This window comes from Idiotropiscis lumnitzeri, chromosome 5 (genome assembly GCF_059441095.1).
Source record: "Idiotropiscis lumnitzeri isolate Australia: NSW breed Sydney's pygmy pipehorse chromosome 5, RoL_Ilum_1.0, whole genome shotgun sequence".
NCBI lineage: Eukaryota > Metazoa > Chordata > Actinopteri > Syngnathiformes > Syngnathidae > Idiotropiscis > Idiotropiscis lumnitzeri.
Genome location: NC_142395.1, coordinates 30,286,600 through 30,303,148, shown reverse-complemented (window position 1 = coordinate 30,303,148; position 16,549 = coordinate 30,286,600). Strand labels below are relative to the sequence as shown.

Below are 16,549 nucleotides of genomic sequence, written 5' to 3'. Positions count from 1 at the left end.
CAGCCATTTTGAGCGTGGAAAAAAAGTCATTGCCAGTCTCCAATGAATTGATTTCATTTATTTCTTCGAGTTGCACACGAGAAAGGAGCTCGCCAATGTCGTGGCGGCGTTCACGTGAATTGCAAAGCTGAGACGGTTTGATGAACTTGCGGTTCTTGAAGAACTCTTGAGTTGTTTGGAAGGCAAACGGCGCTCGCTGCAAAATTGGCAAAACGGCGGAAACGTCACGAGCCGCCTTTTCGAGGGATTTTAGGCAACGGCGTTGCGTTCTTGGATTCAATTCAGGTTGGAGAGCTTCGCGCCATCCGTTGCCAAGCGGAGCCGAGTCGGGCAACATTTGAAGAAAGGAAACTTTGTTTGGTGGCGACGGGACCAATCGGAAGAATGTCAAGAAAATTTGGCGTTCTTCGACTTTTGACACGCTTCGAGATGAGGTCGAGTGAAAAGGTCAACTGGCGTCGCGTCGTCTCGTCCAGACAGTTGAGGTAGTTGAGGTCAAAGTTCACGCGGCGTCGCTCGGGTTCTCATCGAGTCGACTTGTCGTTATTCACTCGCGACGACGGCGGCTCATTTTTCACGAGCCGCTTGCTAAGCGGCGCCGACGCCGGCGGTTCGGTTTTCACTCGCAGCTTGCAAACTCGCGCCGACTCGCCGGCTCTGACCGCCAACGACTTGTCCGCTGGCCACGCGCCGTCCTTTTTAACGCGCGACTTGTTGACTTGCGGCGACTCGTCGCGTTTGACTCGCAACAACTTGTTGACACGCAACGGCTTGCTCAGCAGGAGCGTGTCGTGTTTGGCGCGCGACTTAGGCTTGACTTGAGCGGGCGCGTGGGCGCGCGCGGTCTCGGCGACTCGGACTCGCGCCGACCGCTCCCGAAGTCGGGAAGACGGGTAAAGTCGCGACGACTCGTCTTTCGCTCGCAATCGGTCGTCGTCAGCGTGCCGCCGCGACGACGACGCGTTCGAGTCGTGAACTCGCGACGATCGGTCCTCCGTGGCTCCGGACGACCGTTCGCCAATTTGCAAAGACGAGCGGTCGTCACGGAGACGCGACAACTCGTTTGTCATTTGCGTCGACTTGTCGAGTCTCGACAAGACGTCTCCGTCCGCTCGGGGCGAGCCATCACGCTCATCCTGTCGCGGCAACTTTTCGGGGCCGGAACGGCCGTCCCGGTCTCGGTGGGTCCGGACCTGCGCCGGGGGCGGTCCGCCTTGGCCGAGGGGAATGTGGTACGGTTCCGGAACGATCCGATTCATCCGGAAGAAGAGACAGATTTTGTACCACCAGACCTTCTCAGACGGAACCTTCGGAGCTTTTTCAGGACGAGTCGGACCGCGCGGCCCGACACCGGGTGGAAGTGGATCGGGCTTCCTGTTGGCCCTGAAGAACTGACACGGTTTCTGCCACCAGGACTTTGACTTGGTCTCTTGGGCCCGCTCAGGAGGCTCGTCCTCCGAAGAAGCGCAACTGGGTGGCGTCACCGGAATGTCCGTCCTTTTGGTGCCGAGAAAACGGCAGAACCTTTGACGCCAGTTCCTGGACTTGACCAGTTGCCCCGAATCAAACGGATGCTCCGGCTCTTCTTTTTCCACGCTACTCGTCGGACAGAACTTCATTTTATCAAAGCTGTCAGTCACGCTGAAAAAAATCAATAAAAATAAAACAACGTGTTAGTCGGCAGACGAGAACTCGCAAACATCGCCGACCGCTAAAGCCAAGGAAGGAACGGATTTTCGGCAGCCCCCAAAGGCGGAGGTCTTTGTGCGGGCCGTGGCCCGAGGGGACGCGCTAACTTGGACGGAGAGCGCGCCTCTTCCGCAGGGACCGAGCGGGAAGCGCAGCCGCTTTGGAAAGGGCATTTGGGTTGACGTCGCTCGTCTTTGAGTCATTTGGCAAAACGTCACAAACACTCGTGCACTGCCATGGATCCTTACATCCGAGCGTTTACTGATTTGTTTGTTTTTTTCGCAATTTCTTCCTCAGCCGCCCGATGATTTTGGACCAAGAACACGTCAGATCGGGCCTTGGATTCTTTTGTTGTGTTTTGGTGGAAGGAAGGGAGTCGAATATTTGTGTCCGTGTGGCAATTTGGTGAAAATGCCTCGATTGCCTTACTTACTACAAGCTGGCGGTCTTGTGCCGGCTCAGGTGGCTCATGGTGAGGAAGGGGTGCTTGAGCGCGTCCTCGGGGGTGATCCTGCGTTCCGGGTCCATCTGGAGAAGGCACTTGAGGAGGTCCACAAACGCCTTGCGATCCTCCAACTCCACCGGCTCGCTGACCTCCGGCTTGAGCTGCGTGCGCATGTTTTCCCCATTAGCATTAGCATTAGCATTAGCATTAGCGTGCTGCGGATTCAAATGACAATGGAAAAAAGGCCGGGGACGGCGTTGGAATTTTGACTCGTTTTGAGTGCGCTTGGCTTTTTTTCTAAAGGATTTGTTTACGGTTCATTTTTTTAAGGGAAAATCATCCCGATTAGCATTTGTGTTAGCATTAGCATGTTGTCTGCGACTTACTTTGACCAGGTCATCCAAACACTTGAAGGACCACGGCAGAGATTCGGGACGAACGCCCGTTTTGTCCTGGTACTCCCTCTCGGTCTGCAAACAAATTGGGTGTTGACTAACCCACATGGATTCACTCATTCATTCTTTTGGCTCTTCCAACCTTTGTTTGTGTGTGCAACTTGCTGCTTTTTAACTCAACTCCAGAACGACATTTTTCTCTGGGCAACTCTTTCCCAAATTGGGTCAAATTGCTCACATCCAAGAGCGCCCGCGCGGCTCATTTTCAGTCAACTCGACTTTGATTTGATCCGAGGCGACAGAAAATTGGCCAGCAGGTTATCGATAAAGTTAAAAAGAAAAGTCATTTTCTAGGCGGAAATTGAAACGAGTCGACCAAAATCACCAACGACTGTCGCCGCCGTGAGTCGAAGAATTGCGGCGTGTCGCGGCAGCAAGCAAAATTTGTTTCCAGCGAATTTCTCACATGCTCGTCTGAAATTGAAGGCAAAATTGCGGCCTTCAAAGTTTGGGCTGCAATTGTTTCGCGCAAACCAAAAACTCGTTGCATTAATACATGACCCAAGCATTTTTTGGAAATGTAGAAGCTCGTGAAATCAGACGAGTGCATTTCAATGTCAAACACGCGTAAATGTGTGCGTGTGCGTTAACTGCAACTAGCTTGCAGACACGACTGGAATTAAAAAAAAAATAAAAGGGCATTAGCCACAACGTGTTTGCTTTCCCGATGACCGCGTTTCCCCGTCGAGATTTGCATCGCAAGAATTTGTGGCTAACTTTGCCATGACCCGGATCGCCGCGAATGCGCACGTGCGCCCGACGACGACGACGGCCAAAAGCGCCAGACCGGCAACGTGCCAAATAACAAAATCCTCGTCGACGTCGTCGTCGTGATCTCACCATGAGCCGCCATTTGGGATGATCTCCGTCGTTGTCGCGGTCGCTCCTTTTGAAATACTTGTGAGTGTTTTTACTGGCGGTCAGCAGATGATCGGGAATGCGCCCCACCACTTCGATCATGCTCCGCAACTGCAAACACATCAACACAAATCTCAGCCTCAACGCCAAAACGCAATTTGGGCTCCGTGGATTGATCCGTCCGTCCGCCATCTTTTATCCGCTTTGCAAGACTGTTCTTTTTGCCCCCGCACCAAGAAAAATGATTGACAGACATGTCAGTAGCCCCGCCCCTTCCCAGTAATATTCTTCCTCAGCGGCGGCGGTTTCATAAAAAAACCTGCAAACGCTTTTCAAGCTGCTGAAGCTGAGAAGCGAGCCCAGTTGAGTGGAAGGACATGATGCAGATTTTACTTGAACAAAAAATGGAGGAAGAATATCTTTCATGAGAAAAGCTGTGACATTCAGAAAGTGGGGAAAAAAAAGGGGGGGGGTCATTTTGTGAGGAAAAAAAAACAAAAAGAAAAGAATGAAGGCGGTGAGGGTCACCTACCATGTTGTAGTTGGAGTTGGCCAAAAAGAGGTAGTTGCCCAGGTACAAAAAGGACAGGACACACCCCAGAGACCACATGTCGATGGCCTCGGAGAACGGAAGCCCCAGGGCCACTTCCGGAGCCCTGTTGGGAAAGGGGTGGAGAGTCACATCACGGGTCGCGGGCGCCAAGAGGGAAAATGGGTGACATCGTCGACATTTAGTTCCAAAAAATTGCACTGGGTTGGTTTGCTTGCAAAAAAAAAAAAAGCAGCCACAAGTTTACAGACGACAAAGAACCGCACTTGCAAAACGAGGGCGCTTTGCAAACATTTGCGTGCGGCTCCAAGCGAGGCGATGACGACACAACTTGGATGTCGTTTTTCATCTCTCGCTCAGATTGACTTGTTACGTTTGGACGGCAGTCTTATTTTCAATAGCGCGCAACACGGTGCATTACGGTAACGCGCCGAAAGCGCTTGTTGCTCGCCACCTTCAAAATCAAAGCCGTGAAACTCAAGTAGGCACGTCAGTGGTTCTCGACAGACCTGTTGCCCATGGGCTGCAGGGCCACGCCGTAACTGAGGGGCGCATCCACGGTGCAGATGGAGAGTCCAAAATCGATCAGCTTGACCCGGAAGGGCGCGGCGCCGTGGTCGACCAGCATGATGTTGTCCGACTTGAGGTCCGTGTGGATCACGCCGATACTCTTGAGGGCATCAAAAGCTGTCAGAAGCTAAACATAGATCAGACGTTTGACTGACGTGCGCTTCCTTGATGGGCTGCGAGGAAGTCACATGGCGTTAGTCCAGTGCTTCTCAATTATTTCCTGTCACGCCCCCCCCTACCAAGAAGAAAACAATTTGCGTCCCCCCACCACCATTTTTTTTTAACATTTCGTACTATTGTACATGTTCTTTGTAGATTAATGTTAGATTGTCAATAAAATATCCCTTAAAAATTGATAAAAAATATATATCATTTTAAGAACGACTGTTGTGCAAATATTGATGAGATGATAAATATTTATTCTACCCTTTTGTATTGTTTTTTTTTAACTTTATTAACATGAACAAAGCAAACAGTTATTACAAAATATAGAAAAGACAAAAAGAGCCAGGGGGATTTGAAACTAAATAACATAAAGCAACAGTTTTGTTTACGATCCGTTTTTTTTCTGTTTACAATACGTTTGACGTCGAACCACTTTGTTGTGATGACGTCATCCATTTCCGTGTTCCACTCTGAGAGCGTCTCCTCAATTGCTAACGTTGCCGTCGTTTCGTTACGTAACGGTTGCAATATAACATTTCTGTTCATAGCTGCTGGCTCTCTGCCCAAACGCGCTTCGAGTCAGACTTCAGTTAAAAGTCGAGCATACGTCCAAGCAATTCATTTTAGCGCCGCCATGCTCGCCGCCTTGCTCGCCGCCTCGTTTAGAACGGAGTCGTTTATTTGCCATCACGTCGCTTGTTGCTTCTGCTGTGCGCGGACTTACAAAGAGTTCAAATAAAGTCCGTTGTGCTGCGACGCAAGATAGCTTGGCGCGGGGCATTTAAGGAGCGGCGAAAGAAATCACTTCCGGGTCAACGTGCGACACTTTTTTTTTTAAACCAGTACTGCGTGGACGAGGAGCACAAACAGCTTTGACGAGCTCAAACTCGCGTTGTCTGAGATCGCCTTTTTCGGTCCCACGCGCCCCCCAGGGCACCTCTATTTGAGAATCACTGCGTTAGTCCAACAGCACACAAAAGAGCAAAAATTATGTTTTGTTGTTTTTGTGTGTAATTTGCCAACGTCCCGCACGTGGGATTGGCAAACGTTCAATTTGGGGCAACGGGACACTTTTGGGAGTTGGATTTGAGGGGTTGTCTTCCGAAAATGTTTGAAAATGACTTGCTATTAGCGTTCGAGTCGTCAGTAAGTCTCAAGTCTTAACCTTCAAGCGTGTCCCAAGTTACAGTTTAAAAAAAAAAGTGGACACCGCCCCACTTAATTTCAAGCAAGTTCTGGTTTGTGTCATCCCATTTTGGAATATGGTGAAAGGCAGAAATTCACACGCACACCATGGCGCAGCACTACTTTTGTTGAAATGTAAATGCAATGAAGTCATTCAAATCAAAATTCCTCAGCTCACATCAAGGTCCATTTTGGAGCATTTTGGACCCAGCGACTACAACAAAGGGAACCAGGTGGATTTGTCCCAACCGGGTCGGAGCCGATGGAGCGAAAAGAAAAGCCAGCAACTCCAGAGTTCTGCCTCAAAGACAAAGATTGTGGCACAGAATCTTTGTGTGCGTGGCGCTGTCAGAGGTGGCAAATCCCGGCCCGGAAAGTTAAAAGCCGGCCAGAGTTTTTAGCAGCTTTAGCCACAGCTGACGGTACGCCAATGAGAAGCAGCTTTGGCTCGAGCCAAACTCTGACGTGGGGGGGGGGGGGTCTCGTTCGACAAAACGACCAAAACTGCGAAGCGCTTGCTTGATTTGTGTGCGAGGTCCGTCGCAGATTACAAAAATAAAAAATAAATCGCAAAGGAAGAAAATCGTCGCGTCTACCCGAGTCAAAGTCAAATCAAGTCTCATGAATAGCGAGTCAAGTATTTGGTCCCAAGTCGTCAAAGTCTGATCGGAGTCGCCCACCCACCTCTGGGGTCTACCTGTTGGGCGACGGGTCGGATGTCGTTGGGCGAGAAGGTCTTCCATTTCTTATCGAGCACCATGCTGAACAAGTTGGTGTCCAGAAGCTCAAAGACGAGACACGGGTGTCTGTTGAAGGTGAACGTCTCGATGAACTCCACGATGCTCTTCTTGCCCGGGTCCAGCACGCTCACAATCTCCTGCATTTCGATCTGAGGACAGCAAAAAGACGCAGGTGGACATCCAAAAGGTGCAAAAAGTGCTCACGCGTTCACACACAAAAAGAACTTCCGTACTCGTGTGCTTACAAGGAAAACGACACGCAGTCGCTCAGTTGATGATTTTTTTTTTTCGCTTTTGAAAATTTGGAACCTTGGAAATGGTTTTCAGGTCGGCCACGTGGCTCCTACATGTTAGGACAAGTTCAACTTTTAAATCCAATCGCCTTGACGTGATTGCACGGTTGCTACGGTAACACAAATGACGCGCATCTGCTCGGAAGAAAGCGCAGAACAATTTTGTTGGCGCCCAGAATCATGCAGCCAATTCTTTTTGGGGACCGTTGGTTCATTTCACAATCGGAAGATTGGACTTTTCATTTGTTTCTGCGCGTTCCGTCCACATGCATTGAACGCTCCAAATAGTTGCCGGGCGTGAGTGCGGGCGCCGACGGTTGCGATTGGCTGGCAGCCAGTTCAGGCTGTAGCCCCGCCTACTGGCCGGGATGCAATACACAAAAAGTGGCTTCGGTCCAAGACCAAAAAGTGGAGGTGTGATTCTGCCGCCTGTTCGCTTCTGCTTTCAGCTTTTCTCAATCGGAACCCCCCCCCCAAACCGCTGTGAGCAAAACCTTCGACTGGAGTGAGCTTCTGACACTTGGCCACTAGATGGCGTCAAGCTTGACAGCCTCCACTCACCATCAGATCACGTGGGCACACTTTCACTTGGGCGCGTGCTCGCATTTTCTTCCAGTTTGTGTGCACGTCCTTAAAAAATGGTCAACTTGAAAATGTGTAGCCCGAAGAAAATGAGTGCAGAGAAGGAGCAAATGAGCGAAAATGCCAGCGAGTTTGGCAACAAACGCAAAACAATCGACTCAGCAAAGGTGAAGGGAAAAATTGTTGCCAAATGTTTGAATTCTCTACATTCTACTTCCTGCAAGTGGAGAGGGAAAAAAAAAAAAAGGCAAATTCTTTTCGCCGATCAAAAACCAAGTCAAACTAAAGAAGTAAGCGGTCAGTTTGGGGGGCCTGGAATGAATGTATGAAGTTTGGATTCATTTCCTAAATTTGGAAAGTTCTTTTGCGATGCAAACACATTGAACTCCTAAATCAAGGCGTCATCGGGAGCTGAAAAGGTCAGCAGGTCTTGGATTGGCTTACTTGGAAACACGGTTGAAATTTTGAAAAAGAAAAACCCACCTCGTTTTCAAACAGCGCGTAATTCTTGTGGACTTTGAGAGCCACATCCTTGGCGGTGGCCAAGTTTTTACATTTGAAGACGTGGCTGCTGGTTCCTCGGTCCAGAAGCTTGAGGATGTGGTAGAAGCTGGTTTTGCTCTCCACGATGGAACCTTCCATCTCTGCCAGATCCTGGGATTCCACCTCGGAAGAACACGCTGAAGAACACGCAGAGAAGGCAGACTGCGGAAAGGTCAGAGGAGGGCATGCGGCACAAGCGCACACACCTCACCGGGACGGTCGAACCGAGAACACCGCACGGTCCCTAAGCCGAGGGATGCGATCGAAACTACGCTAGACCGTCCGACCCGACCCCGATCAGACTAAGGCCGAATCGAACGAGGAGATTAGATGGCCCGCTTCCAAAAAGTAGACCCAAGTTGAGAAGATTGAACCTCAGCCGCACAGTAGAACGGTCCAGAATCTTGGACGCAAGTAATAGTCCACGAGGTCTGATCTAATGCGGAGGATAGACCTCGGCCGGGCCATGAGGAATTGAACCCGGGAACTAGTCCCGGGAGACCCGGGCACGGAGTCTCCGGCACGCCGGGTCGAGGGCAGCGGAACTAGAACGGACCGGAGGAGACCCGAGTCCAGAGGCCAAAACCCAAGCTGTATAGCGCACACTAGCGTACAGGTCCAATTGGACAGAGGGAAAATCGAGATACTAGACTTTTGCACTTGATGGTCCAGTCTTACTGAGAGGACAGAACCCAACGCGGATAATAGAACCCAGTTGCCGGAAGCAACGGACTTTGCATCGAGCTGCTCATGAGCAACTTTCTTGCTCAAGGACACTCGGGCATGCTCACGACGATCCCGACGCCCCCGTCGAGCGCGATGCAGGCGACGGGACCGAGGCCAGAGGAGAGAACCATCCCAACTGGGACAACAGAACCTGGACCCGCGGCCGCATCGGACCTCAACCTCATGGTCGGAGTCCCGAAGCGGATTTGCGAGCAGTCCTTCCGAGCGTTTACTGGAGGTGAGGTGCGCACTCCTACCTGTGTCATGTGTGGAGGATTTTAGGAGGACGGCAGCGCAGTAGAGGGCGTCGCGGCAGAAGACCGGGCAACATTTGACCGGTTTGTATTAAAAAAAGGAATCAACTCACACGGCAATCTTTGTCAGGGGGGGACGCTGAAAAAGTTTCCCTTGTTTCACACGCCTGCCATCAAAGTTGCGAGATGTCATCAAGGTGTGCCTGTGACATCATCACACCGCTGATGACGTCAGATTGGCCGCCGATGTCATCGTGCGACGCCCACACTAGACCGAGCCGCGACATCGCCGGCCACCTCTTGTTGTTGGAGCGCCTCACCCAAAAACATCGGTGCCGTTGGGAGTTTTGCTTTCTTCCTCGCTGCTTTTTAGGACGCTTCAATTGCAAGCGACTTGGCCCCAACGCGCACGGATCGCGCCCGCCGTCCAAGAACGGGAGGGACGAGAGCCGAGCGTGACGGCGAATGTGAGGTGACTCGCCGCATTCCAGCTTCAGTTGCTGGCGCTTCAGCCGCGTCTCGCGACGTTCCAATTTCCAGCGTTGCAGAACGAGGGCGTGGAATCTAGTCGGGCCGATGAAACCGGACCTGGAGATTGTCTCGGTTAACCTTGCCCGTGAAATCCACTCAAGTCTTGAAGATTGACCCTCACCACAAAAGCAAAACCAAAAAGCACCCCGGAGACGGGAGACGAGAGCCGGGCCGAGAAATGCGAGCCGGCCCGCTCCGGACAAACGGAACCCCGGCCGCAGAAGTGGAATCCGGACAAGAGCCTCGTTTGCGCAAACCCTCGCCTGGAATGTAGAACCGAGGACAGACCGAGCACGGGGAAAGAAAAAAAAAAAAAAAAGATGCCGCAGCAAGTCTCAAACTGACTCGCCGAGGGTTCGGCGCCCGCCGGGAGCAGAGACGAGAGGCCGCTCGCTCTCAGCTCGGCAAGACGACGGCTCCCAATCGGGACGAGAGGATCACGTTTGACCTCCTTGAGGGTCGCTTTTGCTTCTCCTAAACGACAAACACGCACGCGCACGTCCTGAATTGCAGAGCAAATCTTTTTTATTGACTTTTACGGCTGAGATGAAGACAAAAGTGCAACCATTCAAATTTGTTTCCAACATTCGAGAAAGCGGACGCTCATCGCCGCGTCTTTTGCCACGGTCAAACAAAACGGTTGTCGTGGCAACAAGGAGCGAAGGCGTCTTTTGCTCAATTTTCGCTCGATTCCATTTACGACTCCACAAATAAAAAAAACATTTGGCCCGAGATGGAGACAAAGGAAGTGTACGTGTACGACGATTAAAGCTTTGATGACGCAGGAACGTGACAAAAAAAACAAAAACTATGTTCCAAAATATAATAAAGAGTCTGCCAGACCTCAGCGACATTCATCGGCTGCCCGCAAAATAATCCCCAAAAAAAGCCTCCAATGTGATTGTGTGACCTGAAAGAAAAATATATTTATAGAATCGACTAAGATACGTGCGTGCGCATCTTTTTACTGAACGTTTCTAAGAATTGTCCTCAAGATGCTTCCACTTCATTTCCTGGTTTGATGAGAACAAAAAAAAAGCAAACTTGACTTGGCCGCTCTGGTCCCATTTGGCGGGAAACGACGTCACGGCTTGCCGCTGGCTTTGAGGAAGCGCTGCGACTTTTGTCGGCTCATGCAACGTTGCCGGTGCTCCGTTTGAGCGTCTGAGATGGACGCCAGCATCCTCTGCGGGGAACCACAGGAGGAGGACACGCACGTTAGCTGCACACACGTGCACGTGCACGTGCGTGGGCGGGCACGGGACGTACCTGGGCCGCGTCGACGTCTCGAAAATCGATGGTGCGAGTCGACCGCTGAGCCTCTTTTTTGGCAAGTTTCAACTTGTGATGCTCCTGAAAGACACGCGATGATGTCACATGACCGCAGCGGCGTCCGCTCCCTCCAAGACGGGAATCTCGCATGATCGAAATCAAATGGGTCGTCACAGTCGCCGTCCGTCCGGCGGACGATGCGTTTGTCTTTCTGTCCCTCGCTCGTCGTTAAGCGACTTTCTCGCGGACGGAATCCCCAGCCGAGACGAGGCCGCTTTCCCCGCACGCCGACCTTTTTGCGTTTTCAAATCAATTCAATGGTGACAATGACGACGAGCGCTACCTTGCAGTAGATGTTGAGTCGCGTTCCGGAGACGTCGGGAGCCGAGTAGAAGTTTTCAAACAAACACTCCCAGTCTTTGTTGAAGTGGCCCACAAAGTCCATCTCCTTCACGCACACAACTCTCCTACACAACGCACACGTGAGCACACCACAAACGGGTCGTTGGCGCGCGCGCGCGAGCGAACAACCGTACGCGCGCGTACCTGTTTGTGACCAAGATGTCGGTCTTTCTGTGTCCAGGATCCGGACAATGATCTCGGAACACTTCGCCTTCCAGCTGCTTGAGCTCGGAGCGCTGTCGCCACAAACGCGAGGTCAGAAGGAATACGCAAAGACTCACGCGCACAGCCAGAGAGTTATTCCTCGGCACAATTTATTCATGTTCCCACCGATGAATGTGAGCTACACTTAGTGATGATTTTTAAAAAACAATCGTCGAAAGAAAAAGGCATGCGACAACACACTGACATCATGAAAAAGAAAAAGCCCAAGTGGTCTTTTTAGTCGCCATCCTGCAGCATGTCAGACACAAAAGAAAGGTGTTAACTTGAGCTCGAGAGGAAGGAAGGAAGGACAAGCGCATGAGGGAGAAGAAGAAAGCAGCAGGACAACATGCACAGCTTCAACTCCAAACAAACTTTGATCCATTTGGAGGACAAACAAGCGCTCACCTGAAAAAGGTCAAAGCCTTGCGATTCGCTGAGGTCGTAAGGTCGGATGATTCCGTCCTCTCGGATCAGTCGAACCGGACGAAGTTTCCTCACGTCTTCTGTGGACTCCGCCACCCTGTCGCACACGCACACCGCGACAGATTTTTTCAAGCCAATAAAAAGTTGCAGACGAAGCGTCGCGGGCACACGCGCGCTGCTCCTGGGGCTCCAGCGAGCGTCTCACCTGATTTGACCTCTAGGGGGCAGCGTGAAACAGACACACAGTCACGTGACCAATCAGGAAGTGGAAGCATGTCACGGCAACAGGGAACAATGCGGGATGTCGTTTCGAGGTGGCCGTCGAATGTGACTGGACAAGCCAATCAGCGCGGAGCGCGCACATGCACGCGCACATGCGCGCCGATATCCACCAATCGGCTGCCTCCTGGAGTCTCAGGAACCGTTCGCACTCAAACAGCGTCAGGTTGGCGCAACTAATCGAGCACGCCTCCGATTCGTGAAGAAGTGCCGCGTTTGTTCGCTTTTCACCGACATGCCCCATTTTTCTAGTCCTCGTGTCAGTTCGGCGAGTTTCACGTTTGGAATCCAGCCTCGTGCCCCGCTGCCACCCTTTGTCTGCGTCTGGCAGAACAAGATGGAAGCGACACGAGCAACATGGCAGCGTTGCGCGCCGACGGGGAATTTGACAAGAAAGTTGCCATCGATTTAAGGCCACCGAGCGCCGCCGATGTTTGCGGTCAGATCACATCGGTGATGAGTTGCCGTCGGACGCCATGTTTGTAGTCCTCTTTATGTCTCATGCAAGTTTCAAGGTTTGGTCAATAAACACAAAAAGCAGCTGAGGCCAGAAGGGGGTTGGGCTTTATGATGGCGGTCATGTGACGGACTTACCGTCAGCTCACGTCACCTACAAACGTGATATGAAAGCACACCACTCCACGTTCAGGTGGAACGTTTGCCATGAAGAGTCAACATGTTAAAAACTCACACAGCAAAAACAAAAAAAAAAGGCACATTGGAGCTCAATGACACAAAAGCAGAACAAATGAACATTAGTCAGCACAGCAGAAGAATGCAAACGCTGCGACACCATTTGGCAAATGAGCCTGGGGCGCTGGCGCTAATGCCTCAGGGGGTAGGGGGGGGTTTGAGAATTGTTTGTATTTATTTTTATTTTTGACGCGGTTTTTATAGTTCATGAAACTAACTAGCCCATGTTTCCATCTTTGCACATCAATGAGCATTTGGGGTTGATTTTGAATTTATTTTGGTCATGCAAAACATGGACGCGCCAACAATCATTTGTGAATTGCCGTTTACTTTATTACACAATACTGAATCACCTTTTTTCTTTTTTAATCTTGCAATCAACAAATGTAAAAAAAAAATGAAAACCTTTCCCCCCAAAAATGTTAGAAATGAAAACTAATTGAATGAAAAGAAATAAATAGATAACTACAATTAAAAAAAAAAATTTTCAGACTATAAATCGCACTTTAATTCATATGTTGGCTGGTCCTGCGACTTATGCTGTGGAGCGACTTGTACAGGGAAAAAAATGCCATTTCACAGACAGCCACAAGGGGCACTCTCGTCTTATGCACCGGTATCTCCCACTCTTTCCAACGACAAGTGAGAGACCTCAAGAGAATCCTATTCCGCAGAGTGATTGGCAAACTTGTTGGGGCCCGGCCAAAATGAATGTCGGCGAAAGCTGGTGAACGGGTTCGCTGGTGCTGTATTATGGTACATTTTCGGGCGCAGCTCGTTGCCAAGGCGATGAGCACAAAAGGACTTTGCCGGAGGACCTTCTTGGCGCTTCCGCTTCATGCGCGTCGCATGACAAACTCTTTAGCCGAGCACGCGCGGCGGCGTCCCAAAAACATGAACAGGAACACCGGACAGCGTTTCTGTTCATGTTTATACTTCTTGTCGCTAAATAACCTTCATTGTGTTAGCATGTCGTCAACCTTGTCGGTTGTCTTTTATCAATGTTACATGTTCTGTTTTTGATAGAGCGTTTTGTCAAATAAAAACGAACTGATACGACTTCTACTATTTTTTGGGGCACCGGAGCGACGTGTAGTCCAGAAAAGACGCTCTAGCTCCCAATCTCCACCTCTATGCACGTATCGAAGAAAACGGAGTATCGGAACGTTTCGGATGGGAACGGCGAGGACATAAACGTACCTCTGGATGCCCTGAAAGGTGCTGCTGGCCATGTCCACAATGCTGCCCGCGGGTCGGGCCACCACGCCCACCAGGCCTTTGCCGATGCCTTTGAAGAAACCTGCCGCGCCCTCCTTCTTGGCGCCTGCGCCCACCAAGGAGGAGTGTCAGGGGGAGGAAATGAGCGTCAACGACATCCACATTAAGGATCACGTCTCCAACGCACCCTCCACCGGTTTGGTGACGATGCCGGTGACTCCGCTGACAACACCCTGTGCCAGCGCACGCACGCACACACACAAACACACAAATGTGCACAAATACACGGGAATGTGACGCACATCCAAATGCAAATAGACGCGTGCGCAGACGCAGTGGCCGCCTCCCACCTTGAGAAGTCCTTTCCCGCCTTTGGCCAGGCTCCCCCCAAAGTCTTTGGGGGTTCTGTTCATCTCCTCTCTTCGTTTCTGTTGGTACTCTTTGTCCATGGTGATGGCCGCCAGGCCTTTGCCCACTGAGCCCGTGATTCTGGACACCACGCCTGCGGCGCCGCCTGCAAGACAGATGCACAACGCGCGTCGCGTGCGTGCCAAGGTTGTGCTTGTCAGTCGTGCGTGTGCGCGCGCAAGGCCGCACAATATTGCGAAAACGTGTTGAACGGACTCCTTATTATGGTGAGATTTAAGATGGGCCTAAAAAAAAATAATAAAAAAATGACATTATCTAACTAAAGAATGACATGAAGCCAAATTAGCACATTTAATTTATTCATTGAAATATTTAAATGTTCAACTATTGGTTGTTGATGAGCATCTGATTGCTCAAATTCAGATCAAAGCATATCATTGCGATATGCATATTGAATGGGTCGCCGTTATCGCAATTATTTTCCAAATATTGTGCGCGCACGTGTCCAAGCGAGGCCGAGTTTGTGAATCGATAGAAAGGGAACACGCGCTCGGTTAGAAGCCATGACATTTATATCTTGATTTATTTATTTGAACGAAACGCAAAAAAAGAATTCATTGCGATTAATGACATATTTCAACGACGATTTCCTGTGAAACTTGTAAAAATCAACAACAGCTTTTTCTTTGCTTGAATAACTTCTTGGAACGAATGTAAAAATCACCAAATATGAAGTACATTTGAATTCAACGACCGTTCCGATCGCTTTTCTTGACACACACGCACACGTGCATTTTCCTCATTTACTCGTCTGCTTTCATGACCTTCTACATGAAAAACACACCCAAAAAAAAACAAAACATGCTTGGTGCCCAAGAAGAGCGACATTTCTTTTCAAGTATTTCTCGATGGTTTCATCGTATTCTCGCAACTCGGCAGCGTGTCTCGTTTTAAAATGCGCTCAACAATCGCAGCCCAAACTTTGAAGGGCACAATATTGCGTTCCATTTAAGCCTCACCTTCATCTTTTAGAAACATCTCGGGAATGCTGCTACAAGCTGCAACGTTCCCTCAAACTTGAAATCATTTGTGCAAAGAATCCATTTGATTGTCTAAGAGCAGCCGCCACTTCCATGCGATCCGATTGGTCCGTTCAAGGCGAGCGGCAAAATAATGCTTTGTGGTGGTGCGGCGTGTTTTCCCGTGACGTGTTTGCAGGCCCGCGAGGTTCTGTATTGCGCTCTCACCGACAGTGTGACCCAGGAGGCTGCGCACCCCGATCGCAAGACCTTCAGCAAACTCCTCCGGACCTTGGACCGCCCCCTGACACCACAAAGGCGAGACAGGCAAGGCAGTTTCAGTTTCATGCTTGGCACGACACCTCCGAGCAATGACAAGAGCGGAGGCCGCTCCCGAAAATTGAAGATTCGAGACTTTGCTTTGGAAAGACCGGAAGAGCGATCCTCTCTCGGGTTCCTTTTGGACATTTTGCTGCCGGTCATCCGCACAACTCGCCCGACTCAAGTGAGCCGTCGATTATTTGGGAGAGGCCATATCACCAGAGTTTGCAAAGAAAAAGTCCAAAGGCGATTGCGTCGAGACGGCTCGCGGACGCTTTCGACCGCTCGACCCAATTTCAAATTCTGTCGCCGTCGTTGAATTTGAAATTGGCTGACTTGAAGCGGATGCTGACGGATGACGCGAGCGAGCAAATTTGGGCCAATTGGCGAGTGCGTACGTCGTTCGCGTTGCGCGCGTACCTGAAAAGGCTCGTAAAAGAAGGCCTCCACGCCCTCGGACAGACCTCGGATCAGACCGAACGGGTTCCCCAGCACGTCCAGACCGAGGACCAGGACGTACATCTGCTTTAAGAACTTCACGCGGCGACATGACACACATCAAACGATCAGACGACAGCGATCCGGGACAGGTGGGATGCGGCGCCGTTAGCAACCTGTTCGCTGTAGTGTCGCAGCGCCGCCCGCATCAGCTTGTCCCTGCGGTAAAACTGGCACTTGACCTCGAAGTAGGCGAGCCTGCGGGGAGCAAAGGGCAGCGGCCAATCAGAGCGTGGCGCACGGCCAGCCAGCGAGCCATCGC

The 16,549-nt window shown here is 50.8% G+C and overlaps 2 protein-coding genes across 5 annotated transcripts in view; both read right to left on the bottom strand.

The window, feature by feature from the left end:
* Window positions 1-24: 24 nt before the first annotated feature.
* Window positions 25-8,502, bottom strand: LOC148337671 (homeodomain-interacting protein kinase 1-like). 4 transcript variants are annotated; one of them, XM_088296789.1, is made up of 8 exons: window positions 8,016-8,502; window positions 6,615-6,806; window positions 4,507-4,694; window positions 3,980-4,103; window positions 3,430-3,558; window positions 2,521-2,604; window positions 2,123-2,295; window positions 25-1,641 (listed from the first exon to the last, which is right to left on the bottom strand). In XM_088296789.1, exons 1-8 carry the CDS (start codon window positions 8,172-8,174, stop codon window positions 525-527), a joined length of 2,166 nt encoding a protein of 721 aa, XP_088152915.1. In that variant the 5' UTR covers window positions 8,175-8,502; the 3' UTR covers window positions 25-524. The 4 variants fall into 4 exon arrangements, with proteins under 4 accessions (XP_088152915.1, XP_088152916.1, XP_088152918.1 ...); XM_088296790.1 differs by lacking the exon at window positions 8,016-8,502 and adding an exon at window positions 6,903-7,014; XM_088296792.1 differs by lacking the exons at window positions 6,615-6,806; window positions 8,016-8,502 and adding an exon at window positions 6,096-6,119.
* A 1,591-nt stretch (window positions 8,503-10,093) lies between these two features.
* The window catches only part of vps13c (vacuolar protein sorting 13 homolog C), a 46,791-nt gene continuing 40,335 nt past the window's right edge, over window positions 10,094-16,549 (bottom strand). Inside the window, 11 exon segments of the mRNA XM_088296766.1 lie at window positions 10,094-10,772; window positions 10,856-10,939; window positions 11,202-11,325; window positions 11,405-11,496; window positions 11,873-11,987; window positions 14,063-14,186; window positions 14,268-14,313; window positions 14,431-14,594; window positions 15,697-15,772; window positions 16,210-16,323; window positions 16,404-16,485. Of these exon segments, the coding sequence (XP_088152892.1) occupies window positions 10,671-10,772; window positions 10,856-10,939; window positions 11,202-11,325; window positions 11,405-11,496; window positions 11,873-11,987; window positions 14,063-14,186; window positions 14,268-14,313; window positions 14,431-14,594; window positions 15,697-15,772; window positions 16,210-16,323; window positions 16,404-16,485 (1,123 nt within the window). The 3' untranslated portion in view covers window positions 10,094-10,670.